The sequence below is a fragment of the Metarhizium brunneum genome, chromosome 1, assembly GCF_013426205.1.
Source record: "Metarhizium brunneum chromosome 1, complete sequence".
Taxonomy (NCBI): domain Eukaryota; kingdom Fungi; phylum Ascomycota; class Sordariomycetes; order Hypocreales; family Clavicipitaceae; genus Metarhizium; species Metarhizium brunneum.
The window spans coordinates 4,595,581-4,614,084 of NC_089422.1; the positions used below are offsets into that span (position 1 = coordinate 4,595,581).

An 18,504-nucleotide genomic window follows, 5' to 3' on the forward strand; every position below is an offset into this window, starting at 1 on the left:
GCCCGATCTCTCTTCTTTCCTGCAGTGTTAACTGCAAGCGGTGATACGTAGCGGTGGGAAGATTGAAGGGTCAAGGTATTGACCAGACCCCACCAAGCTAATAATGTGATGTTCTCTTGGGTCAAGCTCACAGTGCTCTCTTCCCAATGTTCACACCCAACGCACATTGACTCAACGACAACGCACTGCGTTTCTCAGACTGCGCAATTTACCGTCATAACCTATACGCCGATCCTTGCTTGACTCTTCTCACTTGCTGGATGTGACATCTGAAAAGAAACCAACTAGTCGAGACTGGCGCAAACAAAATAAAATCAAGCTGTCTGTCCTATGCCAGCTGAAAGCATCGAGCCCTGCCATGACAACCGCGGACGCAAACCTCATCATTCCCGTGCCCTGGGATAAACTTCTGCTATGGGTACAACAGCAAATCGCTCTCGAGATGAAAACGGGCCAACCGGTTGCCATGACACGACCTCAGCTCGAAGCCTTGTCAGCGTTTGTTCCGTTCAACGTAGAACCAGACGTGAGCGATCAGGGCTACGTTAGCAAGTTGATTGGTAAGGTTGCTCGCCTACAGAGCGATATTCGCTGCTTTTCAAGTAAAAGTCCCCTGCTGACGTGGTGTATATAGAAAAAGTGCAGTCCCTCCGTCTGGCCAACCCAGTCTGGACAGACCAGGGACCTACCAGTATTCCCATCAACGGACACTTCCAACCACTTTGGCGTTGTGTCTGCACCCTTCAACACCATGGATCCTTTCCACGCGAAGGATTTGGGTTCTCTGTCGGAGAGCAAGCGCCATTCTTCCAGTCGAAAAAGGTACGCCCGAGCTCAAACTGCCCTCCCTTTTCCCTTTTAAACAAACCTCCCCAACAGATCAAGCTCATCTAACCCAGGGGTCATCTTTTTGGCGTAGAATGCCAAACTGTTTGCTGCCAAACATGCGCTCAGCTATCTCACCCAAGCCAGGCCAGCAGCAATAACCCCAGGGAAACTTCTCCGCATGGATCGACCAGCTATTTCGCCCCTGCAGCTGCCGAAGCCGCATATTCCGCCTCCCCTGAACGTGCAGCCGTTGGGCAAACGGCAGCGCTTGTCGGGCAATTCACCTGTACCAGAGGCAACGCCTAGCAAGTCACTGCGGACAAGTGTTCCCAGCACCCGCTCGCCCAGCAACCCTTCTGTTTTCGAAGAGGTAACCAGTCTCTCCCATCGCTTGGCCCTCGGCAGTCCAACGTACAAGATTGAGCCCGACCCGGCAGGGGATAGCTTATTCTGCGGACGGCCTGTCTTTAAGAACGACATGCGAATCCCCCCGGACCTAGGTATTGTCAGTGGCATCGCCGGCGAGAGCCAGGCGAGATTGAAGGTGGCGGAGAGCGTACTAGAGTGGCTGCAGGCCGAATTGCAGAGAAGGCAGGATACGTTTGAGAGCCTGTGGTCGGCTGCGAATTCGCCCAAGCCGGCAACCCCCAACACGCAGTAGATTTGTTCACGTCTCTTTTGGTATGGAGATGCCCGGCCGCGGGGAGGGATATCCCGCTCCCAAGACTAGCAGTAGACTTGCTTAATGAATAACTCATGACCTCCTATGTCTCCCGCCGCCACCTTCTCCCCCTCCCCTCCTCCCCCCTGGTCTCTTCCCCTCTGGTGCTCTAAACTTCAAATCCGCAGGTAAATCGGCAATCTTGACGCCGTCCTCCCACAAGACGCCCAGATCAGCAGTCCTGCTCGTCACCATCTTGAAATACTTGGTCTCCAGAACCCCTCCCTCCCCGCCGTCCGTCAAAATCACCCCATTGTCGCTCCTCCACCAGGTCACGCCGTCCTTGAGACTCGCCTCAATATCAATCTCGACCAACAGCTCCGCATCTCTCCTCATCCCGCTCACAGCCCCTTCCTCCGGCGTCCTGTCCGAACAGTGAATGTGCCCTCTGCTCATGGGCTTCAGCCCGCCCGACTCGAGAATCGCCTTCCAGAAGGCAAAGTACGTCCCGTGGACTACCTTGCCCGGCAGGTCCGCGGCCCCCAGCAGAATCGGCTCGAACAAGGCCGCCTCATCAACCTTGAGGGAGTGCCCCTGGTTGGCGCGGATAAGGTATCCCGCCGCAGAAGGGGCTTCAGGCGCCAAAGGGTCAGCAGGTCTTAAGGTGAAGCGTTTCTTGGCGTTGGTTTCCACAACGTCCTTGACTTCTTGCAGGCTTGGGGAGAGGGATTTGATAGGGCCCCATGACAACTGCCGACGGAGTAAACAGAAAAGTGTTAGCTACGATGCTGGCGTTGTGGTGTAGGAAAGAGGGGGGGTTAGACGTACCACGCGGTCTAGGGGCGCGAAGCCCTCTTCGTCGAGCTTGATGCCCGCATTCTCAGCTTGGTGTCGTAGCAGCCTGGAGAGGGCTTTGGACAGCTGCACCTCCCGGCCTTCGGGCCTGCCGCCGCGACCGCCCCTGCGTCCAGAGGGCCTTGAAGACCGGGGTATGGCCTCCTCTTGGAGATGTATACGGGCTTCGTGGCTAGCCATTTTGCTGTTGCTGCGTGTGAGGGAGTATGGTATTTTGCCCGGCCCGAGTTGGGCGACCGGAAAGCTGAGGTTGAAAGTGGGGCTCGCGAGAAGCGTCCCCTTGCAGTGGTGTTTCCAACGACAGGCACTTCCCATTGACTGCAAGCCGAGACAATCAAAGTTGTCGGTTTGCCTTCTTGAATCCCTGGTTCTCGCTAGAATAGAACCCCGTATGCAAGTGTCGGGTGGAAAATGAGGCCGAGATTTTGACGTCCCACCCAGCCAGCCAAACACAGTGACTCACGCGGCCGCACGGTGCATGGTTTTGCATCTTCTTCACCCAAACCTAGCGTCAATGACACGGAATTCCAAGACAATCAGTCACAACATGGCAAAGTATAGTTTGTTATGAGAATGTAAACAAATCCTATTGCAGTCAAGAGCTATCGTACATGAAAGAACTATTCGTCCACCCATACAGTAGAAAAATGCAGACCAAAGGCCGTTTAGCCACCTCAGTGACAGACAATGGATTTCGTCATGTCGTTATGCAGTCCAGAGCGGTCCTCATATCCAGCGCAAGCCAGAGTAACTATTTTGCTTTATGATTTGTTTTGTGCGTGATGTACGTTGATTTATGCAGAGTCTGAGAAGAAGGGGAAAGGAAAGAAAAAAAATTAAACCGAAAAACGTCGTATAGACAAAATGAGCGCGAGAAAAAGAAAAGGAAAGCAAAAAGCCCGGCTGTCCCGCCTTCATCAATCATCAAAGGTGTAATATAAAAGTACGTAGCAGAACGTCCCTTGTTGACGGTGCCACTAGAAAGTCTTATGTAAAAGTCCATTTGAATACATGTACGGGCGTAAAATGCAAGTAGTGGCTCTCATGAGCATCATCTATAGGGGCCAATTGTAGCTCCAGAACTTGTCGAAATCAAGCTGTCTCGGTTTCTCCGAGTGCTGAGACTGCTAGCTCGGCTATGGATTATTCCTTTGCTTAACGGCGGACCCTGTCTCTGGGCTCGTGATTCTCCAACACTGTCGCCAAAGTCTTGCTCTCCCGCTTGTCGATCGTTGTACCTTCTTGGCGACGCAATGTTGGACCCCTGGGATCCTGCAGGACGGGAGGAATAAACGCTTGTGGACAAAAATCTGCGACGTGGGAGTGCTGAGGGAATCTGCGAGATACTGTCGGGCGCTATGGATGGCGAGTCTGATGGATATTCTCGTCCAGGGTCTCTGAGCATGTTGACGTCGGTATCTGCTCTGGAGGGTGGTCGGAATCTTCCCTCGCCACCATCATCACCCACTGTGCCCCGACGATTTCTCAAGAATGACGTTTGTCGGCCTTCCTCTGGTTCTTCGGTCCCTGCTCGTCGGGATCGCAACATTGTTGGTGACCGAGCAACTTCCGGTTCCTCGGTACCAGCTCGCCGAGTCCGCGAAATCATAAGGGACGATCTTCGCTGCGAATTGCCCTCGATTGGCGTAGTCGGTGCTGAACCAGTGGCGCGCGGCGTCGGTAAAGCTGTCCCATTCAGGATAGAGCTTCGTCGCTCTTCGAATTTGGACAATGGTCTTGGGCTGCTGATGGATTTCGGTATTCCGTGTTCGGCCACACGGCGTGGAGTGGGCAGACTACTATAGGACTTTGGGGCAGTGGGCGTTGCAGGTCCATCATGCTGAGCCAACGCAGGTGGACTAGCTGGGCCTGCGATGTTTGCAGGACCTACTGCTTCCCCAAGTGCTACACATAGTTCTGTCAGACTCCGACAGACAGAATCGGCTTTTCTTCGCAGTTGTCGGTCAGTGACTGCCGGTCCTCCCGTCCCAACCACACTCGCAGCACTAGATATCGGCCCTGGCTGACCTGGGGTACCCATCATTGATGACAACGCCATGGCGTCATTAGCCGCTGACTGTAGTGCCTGATAGACTTCCAGACTCAAATAAGGCCTTGATTTAACCAACGCTTCATGAAGGATGGGGTGTGCCTCCCTCTGAGAGGACGTGGTACTCGATACTTCTGCAATCTGCCCATTGACCTGTCGTTTGGGAGATCCAGACAGAGTAGTTACCGTCGTCGTAGCAGTAGCTGGCCGCTCCTCAGACATTCTGGAGACTGCCGCCCCTGACGTGGACGGCAGCTTTCCCGTTAATTCAAGTCGGTTGATTCGCGACTTGAGGTCGTCTAATTCATCCCAAACAGTCGAGGGTGCAGTTGTTGAAGCAGTGGACTCCGTTCCCTCAAGTCCATGAGGGGCCTCGGTTGCCGTCTTGTTCTGAAGGTCAATCGTCCTGGCCAGAGGGGATGAACCGTGATTCCGGGCTTGGATGAGCCCGGATGGCCTGTACCCGGGTGTACGGCCCACAGTAGAATTACTGTCGGTTATTGACGCACGCCTGCGTGCGTAAATACTTGCTTCTTGGCTATTATCATAACCAACTGTAGATCGCGCTGAAAGAGGAGATGGTCGCAGGTTTGCACCGCCAGAGCGTGTCCGCGGAATCTCCTCGCCAGGGTGAACAGAAGCAGCCTTCTCCCGGAGCAGCGAGCGAAACGTAGTGGTCCGAGAGATTTCACTTCCTTGGTCGTCCTCAAGATGTAGTGGACGGGGTCTGTCCTGCTGGTCAGATAATCGCCGCCTATGTCTTGGGGGCGATGCCTGGTGGTGATAAGAGGGCACAACAGTCGACAAAGGGCGGCGATGAGAGGATCGTCTGATGCCAGACTGTCAACTAATTAGTACACGGCATGGGTACCGGGCATTGCGGGACTGTCTCATGGCAACCTACAACTGAAGATTGAGCATCGTCCAAATTCTCGTCTCCTCGCAGACGGCGCATCTGCTCGTCTCTGGCTATTCTCAAAAAAACATCCCCACCATCATCTTGTCGGCCAGATTCGCCGTCGTTTAGGGAAACGCCTCCTTGGGCATGCCTGCCTTCGAAACTGTGCGGCGACTGTTCCTCGGGAGAAGTTGCATAAAGCTCGCCCAAATCGTGGGGGCGAGACATGGGATTCATATCCTGCGTTAGGCTCTTTCGAGAGTCTGATGAGCGGAATGAGCGTATTGGCGGCACTCGGCCAGGCGTGAGAGTGGCAGGCTGAATGCTATGCCGCTTTTGCGTTGGTCTGTAGGAAACCGGGGGCCGCTGAGGTGATGGATATCGGTTGTCATCTGATGAGCTGGACCCAGAAAGCCGGTTAAGAAGCAGCAGCTCTCGTTGGCCTTGTGTGCTCTTGGTCCTTGGTGTTTCAGGCAGAGGCTGCGGCTGAGCAGTGGTTTGGGCCACCGCCTCAACGCCGTGAAGACGTTGAGTGTTGAGAGATGGCGGCGGGCCGTCGGAGGTCGAAACGCCGTTTGAGCTGCGCGAAGCAGGCCCTCTCCAACTCAGAGGCTTGGTGGTTCCAGTCGGAGATAGAGACGACGGGGAGGTGGTTTGATCGGCGTGGTCGGGTCCCGATTCAGGACACGATGCGGGACGCTTCGGCTGGGCGGGGGGAGAATCTGACGATGACGAAGTCGCAGGCTGGGGTGAGGCGTGGTATGATGATGCCCGAGAGTGCACGGCCGGTCGTGGTGGAGAGGTGGCCGAGGGCGACACAGCAAAGGGCGAAGAGGGATGATGATGTGTTGTTGACTCTGCCTCTCTGCCTGCGTCTGCGTTTGCGTCTGCGTTTGCGTCTGCGGCCGCGCCCGTGTTTGCGATGTTGTCGGGGATGGATGGGGCCGGTCGCTGTTCGGGCACGGGATTGGGCAACGCTGACGAGGGGGCGCCGTGAAGCGAGGGAGGCACCTGGCCAGGATGGCTGTGGTGCGGGCGGTGCGGTTGAGAGGGGAACGATGACGCCGCCGGGGGTCCGCGCCTCGAATCTGCAGGCCGAGGCGGCGGCAGCTTGGACGAGGTGTTGTACTGGCGGTGCGAATGCCGGGTCAGCGGAGGAGAGTCGTCGGCGTGGACGTTGTCGAGATGGTGGCCGCCTGCCGCGACGGTAGCAGCAGCTCGAGGGGGGGATGAGGGAGGACGATTTTGCTCATTCGGGCCAGAGTGAGGAATGGACGTGACGCTGGACGTAGTCCTGGTACTGGTGCTAGTAGCAGTAGCAGCACTGGGAGCCATGGTAGAGGCCCTGCATGTGGGGTGGGCGTTAAGAGTGGGCGTTGAGTCCTCCAGGGCAGTGGCCGGCACCTGGACAGACGGCATGGACGCGCCTGGAACGTTAGGAGAGCTCAAGCTTGTCCCTGTGCCTGGGCCTGTGCATCTGCCCCCACGGCCGTACAGGGAGCCACGCGCAACGGCCGTGTTGGCAGGTTCAGTCGATCTCGTCCCGGTGCTCAAGCTGGCGCCAACGCTCAAAGCGGCACTGACGGTTGCTCGATGTTTGCTGGCGTTGGCGTTGGTTTTGGCGCTGGTCTGGCGCTGGTGCTGGTGGTGGTGGCTGGCAGCGGCCGTTGTGAGAACCGCCGACTCAGTCATACTCTCTCGGCCGAAGCTGCATGCTATTGAGAGTGTGCGCTAGAGCAATGCTCTGGAAGTGTCAATCTTTGGCGTCGTCTTGCTGCGGCGGCTGCACCATCAATCAACGGGGTTGGTCGGTATGATATGCGAAAGCTTTGCCGCAAGGGCTTGTTGGTCGTCGGCTGGAGCTGGGGATGCGCCTGTCTTAACGGAGCACGACGGCAATGGTCTCGGATCCAAAAATGTTATAATTAGGGACTGTTCTTCTTTCTTTCAATCCGACTTCACTCCCTCTTCTTGGCCGTGACACGGGTCGACCAACGAGCGACCACCACCGACCACACTGGAAGCGTACGGCCCGTATCGCACCTTTGTTCAAATGTTTCGAACAAAGACAAGGAACCAAAACCCCAACCGTGGTCCGGCCCGACGGGGGGAGGAGAATGGGCGCTGCTTGTTTGAGGTGCGGACAGGTCAAGGAAGGAAGGATGATGCCTAATGCGCGCACCTGCCAATCCGCTTCGTCAGATCGAGGCGTCGTGGTGTTTTCGAGACGAGAGGGACAGCAGAAGTTGGCCACACGAAAACCACAGAAAAAATGGAAAGGGAAAAGGGATGGAGAGCTCGACACCTTGCGATCGAGGAGCAGAGCGCCAGTAACAAGAAGACACTTGCGAGCTGCCGAGTACTAACAAGTAGCTAAGCTATCTGAAGCGAGCAAGCACCCTTGCCAATGCCAGCCATGGGGCCTACAATTATACAACATGGAATACGAATGCTCTCTGATGCCATCCACCAGGATCAAGAGCTTCACCCGGTCCAGCCGGTCAAGACGCATGCCACGCGGTTATGTGCTTTGCCATGGCTACTCTATCCATCCCATGCCCTCCCCATGCCCCTGGCCGCACCACCCTTATTAACCAGGACCAAGACCGAGAGCTCTCAACTAGGAATAGTGACATGCAGCTTGCCCCTCGAAGAGAAACAACGCAAAGCTGAGCACCGGTTCGAGACACGGCCATCTGGGTCTGGGTCTGGTGTTCGCCGGCTTGTTTGGGCGTGCGCAACGGCCATTTACCCAGGACGCACCAGACAAGCAAAACCGCGTTTCCACCGCATCTGCTCGCGGCCCAAAGTCCAGAGCCGGTGCTAAACATGTTTCCTTCAATGCTCCTTGGTCATCCATTGTCCCGGCGAGCTGCAGGCCCTATCACGAAACTTGTCTAACAGAACACGGGACGGTGCAAGGAAGAATGACCCGTTTGCTGGTTTTTTTTTTTTTTTTTGCCTTTGCCTCTTCCCCTTCCTCGTCCTTGTCCTTTCCCGCCCCTCCCTCTCTATTGCCCATGTCCTGGTATCGCGACTCCCACAGATAATAGCGGCCTTTTGGTCATTATCAGACCCGGCTTTGACCCTGGCTCCCTCGACAAACGTCGATTACAATTGAGCTATCACAGTGCTAGCTAATTGCGCAGATGCAGACGAGCGGATCCCCAGATGCAGCCAGCACGACACTCGTGGGACAGGAGCTCCTCCACTCGCGCAAGTTGGCCATTTGGAGACGAGTCTGGAATAAAGCTGCAGCAACCTCTCACATGTGGCGCGGCGCTCGACCGGCTTGACCTGATTATCACCAGACCTTGGTCCACGTTTGTGGCGTGGTCCTCTCGCTTTCAATGGACGGGCCACACGCATCTGGCAGTACTACATATGTACGGAGTACGCACATGTGTTGCCGTTTCTGTTTTCTGGTATTGACTCTTATTTGCTTTGCTGCGAGGCATGAATGCGTTGTGAGACACACAAGAATTTATGCCACATGACGACGATGGTTGCTTTGCATTGACGCCGTTGCCGTTTTTTTTTTTTTTTTTTTTTTTTTCGGCCACCCGACTTGTAATTTTTCTTCCCTTCTTCCTAGTCTGGTGTATGTGTTTGTGAAGACGGAAAGAACAACCGTAAAACGCTGGTCAATTTCTCATCATTGGCGTTTGTCTGTTGGCACTCGGACTCGAGGCATGCAGTAGAGACTCCGTGGTCTCGTCTCATTGCGGTTGTACTCCCAGGTACCAAGTGATCGTCAACGGTCCCTTCTCACGTCCGGTTCGTGCTGGAAATACTAGCCAGGGGTATCATTGCATGCGTTCCCTGTTTGAATGGGTTCATTTGGTGTCCTCTGGTGGAGTATGTGCAAGCACTTCAATGTTTGAGCTTGGGCCATAGTGCAGCGAGCCACGCTCAGACTGAGTTTGGTTCCAACCAGACTATTTGCCATGTTGTCTGTGATGACTCTTTTTTTTTTCTTTCATGTTCCCGTGTGCCCAGGGGTATGTATGAGAAAAGAAAGAAAGAAAAAATAGGAGAGTGAGGTTTAAGTCGCCGTTCCCAAACCCAGCAGCATTGTGTCCTGCGCATTGCGCATCATGCAAAGTTGCCTAATGCCCTGATCGCTTGATCTGTGTAGTAACGCCATTGAGACTCTGGTTTTGGATTTTACTCGACTCTCCCGAAGCAGGAGCAGCTAGCTGTGCATTTCAACACATCCATGATTCACGCGGCTGGACGCCATTCCACGTCGGCCCACGACTCGATGAGCCTTGAAAATCCCGGATGCATGCGTCTATGCTGCTTTACTTGGCCATGTTCACGACACAAGTCTCCACGAAGAGCCGCTCTCGCGTCGATGAAACTCATGTCGAGAGCCGTCCTTCGTGTGAATGAGCATGAGCGCGAGACGTGAAAAATGTGACACACTTGAATCTGTTTCTCCAGGTCGTTTAAACACCTCGTGCTAGCGGCGTACATGGCAACGAATGTTTTACCGTGAGTTGAATATGCGCAGTATACCAAACATCAGTTGTAATACCTCACCAAGTCTACATGTCGCCGGAGTGCTTCACACTCGGAATGAATTGCGCACAGCAAAAAAAAAAAAAAGAGCAGTTGGGGATTGGAGCAGCTCCTACTCCGTACTCCAGCAGCTGCATTCACACAACTCGGCAGATTTGTTGATATGACGGGTTTTACAAAACATGCAAGGTGACGAGTAATTAAACCACCAGGGTTTGAAACCAGTGCTTTGCATGCGGCGCAGAATGTTGGCCCTGTGTTGGGAAATTGTGAAATTTCTACGGAGTACATGGTAGCAATGCGACTCGGCAGTCGGAAACTGGGAATACGGCATAAATGGCAAACCAAAAATAGAGAGGATATATGTCCATCCGTTTGCTTCTGCCACATTCGAGGGCATCAGATGGAAGAATTAGTCAAACGCGTTGTTCGGATTGCCGCAACTATCGGCCCCGTCCTCGTGTCGTCTTCAATATTCTCCTCATCGCCATCGATGGGCCTGAAACAACACACAGCGTTCGTATACCTCGTTGTTCAAGGCCACGGCGGTCCTTTGTGGCCTACAACAACTACCTCATCCTAGTTGCGTCTCCAAGGGTCAACTGGTCGCACGGTACCGAGCGTCGGAGGATCACGAGGTGAGGCGGGATATTCTGCGAATTTGTTAGCACACAGCGAGCAGGGGTCAAACGTAACCTACTAGAGACTGTAACGATACATGGCACGTTGTTCAAACAAGCATCGAGAGCAAACGAGTGATCTGCCGGATGAAACCAGAGATTCTGACACGGGGATAAAATACGAACGGGCGAGTCTATAACCGAGGCCAGAGAAGACAACTGGTTAGTTGTACTAGGGGGGGAAACAGGCTTGTAAAAGCTCGGCGGTTTGGTATGTCGCAAACTCAGAACTCGAGTCCAGGATAGCCAATTTGTAAGTGGAATAGAAGTAGGTTTTACGTATTGACGGGGACGTTGGGACAGAGCACGCGACGACGGGACAGCAACGAAACATTGAAGTACTTACAGTAAAGCAATTCGGCGCATACGCGCAAGGGCAAAGTAGCTCTCCTATGTAAAGTATAATACATATAAGAGTGAGTCCTGATATAGAATGATTTTTCTCATAAATATTACTTATTAATACGTGTAAAATTATAATTGCACACCACCTTACCCTCTACATAAAGTTCTCATTGGCTTTCTCCAGCCTTATTAACCTTATTACATTAATAACAGCAAGGCTCCTTCCTAAAAGGGTAGTCGCATGTGAGCGATAGAATCCCTGCAATCAAATACTACGGCAAATAAAAAAAAAACCTCACAAGGTTATCGCTATAGACCTAGTTTACTACATAATTCGCGACAACACCCCCCCAAAGGTCAAGACCTGCAATAGCCCTTGGATCAGAGTTGGGTGTTTCAGATCCAAGAATGACATCAATTCGGGGTTACAAGCGCGAGTCGCTAGCATTGGAACCCCCCCGCCAAGCCCAGAGGTCCTAACTTTGTTCGACCAAAGCGTCGGCTTGGCGCGATGTTGATAATCATGACCCTGGTTGTTTCAGACGGGCCAATACCAAGACTTTTGTACCGTTAGTTGGCAATGTAGGGTACGTACCCGGTACTGAGAGATATAGTATGTATCTCCATGGTAGCGGTTATTTTGCTAGGCTGGGTGGTGGCCCATTTGACCCCTGGCTGGCAACGTGGAACTCGGGGTTGCAAGGATCGTCAAAGTCAAATTGCGATGAGCTATCTGGGAAGCAGAGATCCTTGCGCCGTGTTGCAAGTTACTACATTCAGTACATAGGTGTTGGTCCAGATGGTCATGGTGTCAGATGATGATGGCTAGTACTGTTCAACAGACGGCGTTTCGTGGGGAGCTTGTTTTCTAGTCTTCTAGTGTTGAATTAATCACATGGAGCAAAGCAGAAGCAGACCGACAAGTAGGCCATTGGTGCGCATGTGCATGGTGCAACCTCAGCAAGTCGTTTGGTGGTCGGTTCAAGGACCAGCTTTGCTCGCGCGGCTATTGCCGAATGAAACGGTGCGTGTAGGAAGAATCAAGGTCGATTGGTCTGGGGCGTAACGTGAATGTGTCAATGTGTCAATGTGTCATTATGTATGTATGTATGCTCGCCGGTGACGAGACGGGCCCCTCGAGGCACGGCCACGATGTCGAACTGGAAGAAAACAGTCGATACTTCTTACGATTAGTATAGAATTAGGCGCCAACATGGAATTTACTCAAGCAGGTTGGTATGGTATGGACAATGCATTGTCCAATTTGAGAATAGTAGTACTTACCTAGGTAGGTAAGTACTTAGGTAGGTACTTTATGTTACTAAAGTAAGTACGGGTGGGGATCTCGATGTGGCCTCTGCGCCTTGGGAGCCCCCAGTCCCTAGTCCGCAGTCCGCAGTCCCCAGGATCCAGGATCCGGGATCGTAGATGCTCAGCCAGGCCTTGACGGAGTAAAACCACAGCCTCGGAATCACGCTCGGTGAGTGCAATCGGAGGAAACGAAAACTGCAATGTGTTTTTTCTTTTTCTTGATGTAACATGTAACAACACCGTAGCAGATTGATCGTGTGAGAAGGGCAAGTCAAACGCTGGCTCTCCATCTGACACGATAAAACGGCCCGTGTACATGACCTGTGCTGGCATGGTATTTATCGACTCTGTTGTTGTTGTTGTTGTTGTTGTTGTCAAGTTGTTGTTGTTGTAGCGGAGCCAGGCGAACATTGAACATTGATGCGGCGATCATCAAGGGCTGGGGACATGGACGACGACCAGACAGCACTGTTGACAGTGTGACACTGACCTTCTGCTCTGTGAGTGGCGGACGCTGATTGGCGGATGCGACAAAGGGAGCAGTTGAGCACCTGAGATGTTTCTGCCCTCTGCAGGCACTGAGTGGTCGGGTTCTTCGGCGGGCGCTTACTACGTATTTCCACCGGCTGGATCAATGAGCTTGGCAGGCTGTCAGATGCACGTACGGAGTACGGAGTACAGCGCGTGTCCTCCTGCCTTGAGTGGGTGCAGCAGCATCGTGGAGAATAACGGCATTGGGGTACTAGTCCGTATGTATAGTTTACAAATAGAATCGTATAAATGGCAGCGGCTGACGCCGCCATGTTGCTAAATGCGGTACCCTTCAAGATCCCATCGCGGTATGTCGGGAACGGAGATGCGGGACCAAAGTGTTTGGTTGGAAGCCGTTGACGCCGAGCATCATTTGAAATTTCTCTGGGCCGCGTCCTGCCCCTGGAGCCACACCCAAGCCTGACATATCTATGTATGGAGTATATCGAGTATGTATGAAGCATTCGTCAACGCTCGAGCCTTCGGGCCATTCAGCAAGGACAGCACCCCTGGTGATGCTGAACAACCGGTTGCCGAAAAAAATTTGCCAAGCCGTGCTGAGGAGTCATGGGCCAAACTCAATTAGATGCCGTTTTGTTCCGCGCAGCAATATTCTGCCCTGGAAACCGCCTGGTACAATATATTAGACTTAAATCTCGGCGCTGTGCGGGCCTGGTCAAATCCGATGTACATCAAACCGATCTCACCGTGCAGCACATGTATGGCAGTTGATACAGGAGAGCAGTCTGCTGGGACATGGAGGAGCACATGACCGACAAACTCTTCCTCTCGTGCTTGACGCAGGATACAATACATGAATCAATACGGAGCACGGAGTACCGTGTTTTCACTCCTCCGTGGTGCCACCCAACAGCGCAAATGACATGTACACCTTTCCGCCCATCACCATTCGCGGGGCGGAGATTTAAATCCTGTTGTACCCAAATTTGGCTCACCGACAGTGATTGGCCAGTCCTTGCCGCCGGGCTTGCTGCGTGTGCCTATATTTAGATTAATTAACTGCAAGGCTTGTCTCGCACGCCTTCCCATCCTCCCCACTCACGATGGAGCGGAGCCCAATCCAACACCCTGTGGCATGCTCAGCAGCACTCTGCACGCTTGCAGAGTCGTAGCAGGGGTTCATGTGGTTGCTTTCGAAGCATTCTTGCCGACTGAGCCATCCGTCTCACGATGCTGACTGGGTGACTGGGTCGAGCATGGCTTGGTGGCTTCGCTTTCTACCCACTCTTCTACCCTTTCCCCAGCCACGGGTCCCGAGTGCCTTGGGATCATGGTCCTGGCCTGGGCTTTGGTTTTTGGCCTTTTGATGGCCCCGAAGGAGGAAGGATTCGGTACCTGTGAGGGAATGTGTGTGTCAATGGGTGAACGGTAGATGGTTGATGTCTGGAGGACCGCTGGACCACCTCGAGACAGAGGCGATACAAGCATTTCATCTTCTCCGGACCCCTACCCTGGTCCTGGCCATCCAGTTGGACCGTTGTTTGTCGCCTCTCCGTTGCCCCAGGCGCGCTAGGTGAGCGACCCCTGGCCTTATTCGCGCCCGTAGTGCCATTATTATTATTGTATTTGGCCGTTTGCGAACTTGCCGTGTGTCCTGGCTTGCTGTGTGACGAGCAGGTCGTATTGTAGCGAGTACGAGGAATATGGACAAGTAGAACGATGGAGCAACTACATATGATAAACAGGAGCAGTGGGAAAGAAAGGCGAAGCGGTAGCAGCGGTTACCGACCTGCCAGGCCTGCGCTTCCGCTCTGACTCTGCCGTCTCTGTTCGCTGGACCTCGAACTGACCGTGTTTCGCGAATCGTCCCCGTTGGCTCAGAACTGCAGCATCCCAGTACCGTGCAGGAGCTGGCTCAGGTGCTTGTCATGTGCAGCCGAAAGCGAGTGGCGAGCAGCGAGCAGCGAGTAGCGCGCAGACATGACGGAAGACTTGGGAACATGCATCCGTCAATAATCATCTTGATTCTTTTTTGGCACAGTCGCTCCTGCCTTGTCTGGTGCCCGGTTCCTCCTTCTCCACCACTCCCCTCCGCTCGCCTCTCAGCCGCCTGCGAACATTGAAGGTCAACTGGGTGCCACTCGCCCAGAGCCCACCTGCACCCCCAGCCTGGCTGGCCCCGGCCCCCGGTCGCTGTTGCCGTCGTCGTCTCCCACCAGATCTCGTTCCCAGTCGACCAATTCCTTAATTCTTCTCGTCTGCTTCACATTTCACAACTTCACCCTTCTGCTTTCCCCAGCAACGGCCAGCCGCCTTGGTCACCGTCGACTCGTCCCGACTCCCGAAGCCCTCGACGAAGCGGCAGACCATGGTTCACCTGTAAACGGCTTCCCGCGAAACCTGGTCCTGTAGCCCAGCCGCTAGCCACCTGCATTGCATGGTTCTCATCTAAGCGCTGGTCTGTCTCACTTCGAATCTGGGCCCCATTCCTTCATCTTCTCTCCCTTCCCGCCTTCTTTGGGCTCGACGACAGCGACAAGAGCAAGGGCATACTTTTTGTCCGCCTTGCCCGTTGCCCTTCACCATCGACTTCGATCAATTCCCATTCTTTATCAGCTACAGCCGTCGCGACGACTTTTCGGCTCCTCTCGCTCCTTGGCACTTTGTTGCGGGAGGACCCCACGAGCCAGGCCACGGTCCTCACTCGACCAGCCACGGCCATCCCAGCGAACGTCCATACATTGGATTCAGCAGCGCTGTCCACTGCCGACCGAAACTTGTTCGATTCGAATCGTTCGCGAATCCGCTCCTTCAGACCTCGAGCTCGTTTATTCTGTGCTTCGCCCGCATTCCTTCGACCGATCGCAATCCAACCCTTGTCTCCCGACACATCTTGCAACTGTTGCTACAATCAAAGGGATCTACTGGTCCAGGGAAAACGACAGCTGTGACGAGCCCGTATCTTATTCTCTTTCTCTCTCTAATTTTTTTTTTCTTTTTGCAAGTACTTGACGCCGCGCAGGAGGTTCAGCGACAGCATTCTGTTGGGAAGGCCAAAACCATGCCTTCCGCCGCGGCCCGACGCTTGTACGAAGATCAAATACCATCCTTCATGTCAGTATTTGATCTTGACGCCGACACGATAGCGGAAGGGGAGACTGTCACGCTGGTTGATACCAAAATGGTCGACATGCCACCCAAGCAATCGGCCTTTGCCGACCCATCACAACCACCTGCCCTTGGGCAAGGAGGATTCCCCCCGGATCCGACACACAGGCATCACGACAGCACGTCTACCCAAATGTCAGAATCAACCGAGTCTTCTCCTACAACAACATTATCTACCACCGACTCTTCCCCATTGTCGGATCCTTCACCATCCTCGTCACCAGATTCGCCTATCAACTTGATACCCTTAAATGATTATCCGTCCACAACGTTCGGTTGTCGCCCAGCCACGTCACAAAACAACATGCTTTGTATTCCCGAATCCCATGCTTTGGACCGACCTATGACATCCCCGGCTCCTCGGAGGCCGAGGAATATGAAGGGTTTATCTATCCAACCCCCATTAACTGTTTCCACTACCTCCAAGTGTATTGCCACAGAGCCGTCCTCACCTTCATTCATCAAGCCAAAGATCCCCGGCATGAAGCGAAAACCCAGTCAGCTTAGCTTGAAGACGGGTGCTTCAGACTTGGTCAAGAAGACATCGCTGGAGGTGCCGGCATCTCCGGCAATGCCGCCAATTTTGCAGCGCCGCGCATTGAAGCATTCTACTTCGTCACCTCATATATTCGCCGCCATGAAGTCTTCTACGTTCGGCCCTCTTGGGGGAATGACTTTTCCCAAAGTCCTCGAACGAAATGAGTCTGGTCTATCAGAAGTGTTGCGACCTATGAAGCAAAAGTCTGTCATGGACCTGGACGAGTCTATAGTAGAGGAAGACTCTCCAATTAAAACTCAGTTGGCAAATCGCAGCGAGTACGAACCATTCCACGAGACGGCGAATAATGAAGATCAAAAGTCGCCCGGATATCCCAATGGACCCATAGCTATATATGGCGACAACATTTTTTTGTATCTTGAGCCTACTGCTGAAGAAGCCTCCCGGTTTGATGTAGTGATCAATGTGGCTAGGGAGGTTCAAAATCCGTTTCTAGCTGCTGAACGGATGTTTGAGAATGCGTCAACCACGGGGAATGAGAGTCCTATCCCGGACACGGCGGCAACAATTGCCAGCTTCGCGACAGCTTTTGAATATCAACCGATAGAAGACTCGACAATTGATACTCCAACAACTCCGAAGGCAAACCCTTGGCATGTCCCAGAGTATATCCATATTCCTTGGGATCACAATACCAATATAGCGCCAGATCTAATGCATCTTTGCGAGACGATTGAAAACCGAAGCAAAAACGGCAAGAAGGTCTTAGTTCATTGCCAGCAAGGGGCCAGTCGTTCTGCAAGTTTGATCATCGCCTACGGCCTATATCAGTCCCCAGAGTTGAGTGTCAATGACGCATACTACGCCGCACAAGCCAAAAGTCGTTGGATTAGTCCGAATATGAAACTCATGTACTCACTGCAAGATTTCTACAAAGAACTTACTAAAAAGAGGTCACCATCATCCTCGACTCATAGGCCACGAACCGGACGAAGTCCGACTAAGCATCGACTGACGCTTTCCGCCGATGCCATTGATATCACTTCCAAGGAACCCCACACAGCTCCTCTACCAGGAGAAGAGACGCCTTCAGACGCAATAGATTCTGACTGCCCGACTCGACCCCGGGGCAGCTCGACACCTGGCTCACAGGCGATCTCTCCAGGTCCTGCATCGGCACCATTGAGCTACTCGTGGAAAGACCACTGCGAAAAGACCGTTGCTGAGTCAAGTCCCTCAGTGCCCAACCAACCGTTTGAACCGACTCTGCCTTCTTTACAACCCTTGCCAGTTTTACAGACCAGGGAAGTTTTGGCTCCTCCATGTGATGCACCAATCTTTGCGAAGTCAGAGAATCTCCCACAGCGACCTAAGACTGGCTTGGGCCAACCAGAGCCCGGATTTGGGCTTCCAAACCAATCGTCGACGATACTCGGCCTCCGATCCTTTGAGTCACCCGGGGCCTTTCCCAGCTTCCCTTTGCGAAAATTCCAAAAGCTCTCTCCGCAAGATCCAATTGACGGCACACGTACAGAACGAACGGTCACGTTGAGCACGCCGTATCCCGACGAGTCGGCATTGCTTTCGCCTAGAGCCGAGACTATGACAACAAACCCACTCCATGACGTACATGAGGTCGCTGGGATGCGATTTGTTGAATCGCCCCCAACGCCCACAGAAAGCTTGTTCTCTCCAAGGGAAGCATCTTTCCCGACGGACCCGTTTTCATTTTTTGGCCGCATGATGGGTTTCAATCGGCCGGCACAAGCAGCCGACCCTCGAAGCCCACCTACAAGAGGGGAAGCTCCGATTATTCGCTCCATTGATGAGCTTCTGTAATGAGCTTTTTGATGAGGTTTCATGTGGGAACGACTACCATCTGCCAAAGCGCATTGCGTATTGGTTGATTCGTTTGACGACGCGACTCTGGATACCACCTATATTGGTATATATATATATTCATGTATTTGCGCAGCGACATTTTCTGTATGATTGTCATCTGGCCGTTGTATTTTCAACAGCACTACCGAGCAAATCGGTTTATTCAGCGAAACTGAAGCCGACTCAAAGTATACAATACCCGCCTATCTATCTCCCCACATATGCATTTTCTGGCATCATACCACAGCCCTGGCAAGGATACCTCCCACACAGCATTGCAGGCGTTCTTTTCTTGTGTACAACAGGCTTTTT

At 53.2% G+C, this 18,504-nt stretch overlaps 4 protein-coding genes across 4 annotated transcripts; 2 read left to right on the forward strand and 2 right to left on the reverse strand.

The window, feature by feature from the left end:
* Positions 1-358: 358 nt before the first annotated feature.
* On the forward strand, positions 359-1,489 carry G6M90_00g013750 (uncharacterized protein; the record flags this gene model as incomplete). Its single annotated transcript, XM_014693661.1, has 3 exons — positions 359-560; positions 635-822; positions 920-1,489. The coding sequence occupies 3 exons, from the start codon at positions 359-361 to the stop codon at positions 1,487-1,489; spliced, it is 960 nt and encodes a 319-aa protein (XP_014549147.1).
* A 93-nt stretch (positions 1,490-1,582) lies between these two features.
* Positions 1,583-2,524, reverse strand: TRPT1 (tRNA 2'-phosphotransferase 1; the record flags this gene model as incomplete). Its single annotated transcript, XM_014693660.1, has 2 exons — positions 1,583-2,239; positions 2,318-2,524. The coding sequence occupies 2 exons, from the start codon at positions 2,522-2,524 to the stop codon at positions 1,583-1,585; spliced, it is 864 nt and encodes a 287-aa protein (XP_014549146.1).
* An 871-nt stretch (positions 2,525-3,395) lies between these two features.
* Positions 3,396-6,984, reverse strand: G6M90_00g013770 (uncharacterized protein; the record flags this gene model as incomplete). Its single annotated transcript, XM_066129749.1, has 3 exons — positions 3,396-4,249; positions 4,373-5,234; positions 5,299-6,984. The coding sequence occupies 3 exons, from the start codon at positions 6,982-6,984 to the stop codon at positions 3,396-3,398; spliced, it is 3,402 nt and encodes a 1,133-aa protein (XP_065986088.1).
* An 8,721-nt stretch (positions 6,985-15,705) lies between these two features.
* Positions 15,706-18,150, forward strand: pmp1 (Tyrosine-protein phosphatase pmp1; the record flags this gene model as incomplete). Its single annotated transcript, XM_014693658.1, has 1 exon — positions 15,706-18,150. One exon carries the CDS (start codon positions 15,706-15,708, stop codon positions 18,148-18,150), a length of 2,445 nt encoding a protein of 814 aa, XP_014549144.1.
* Positions 18,151-18,504: the final 354 nt, after the last annotated feature.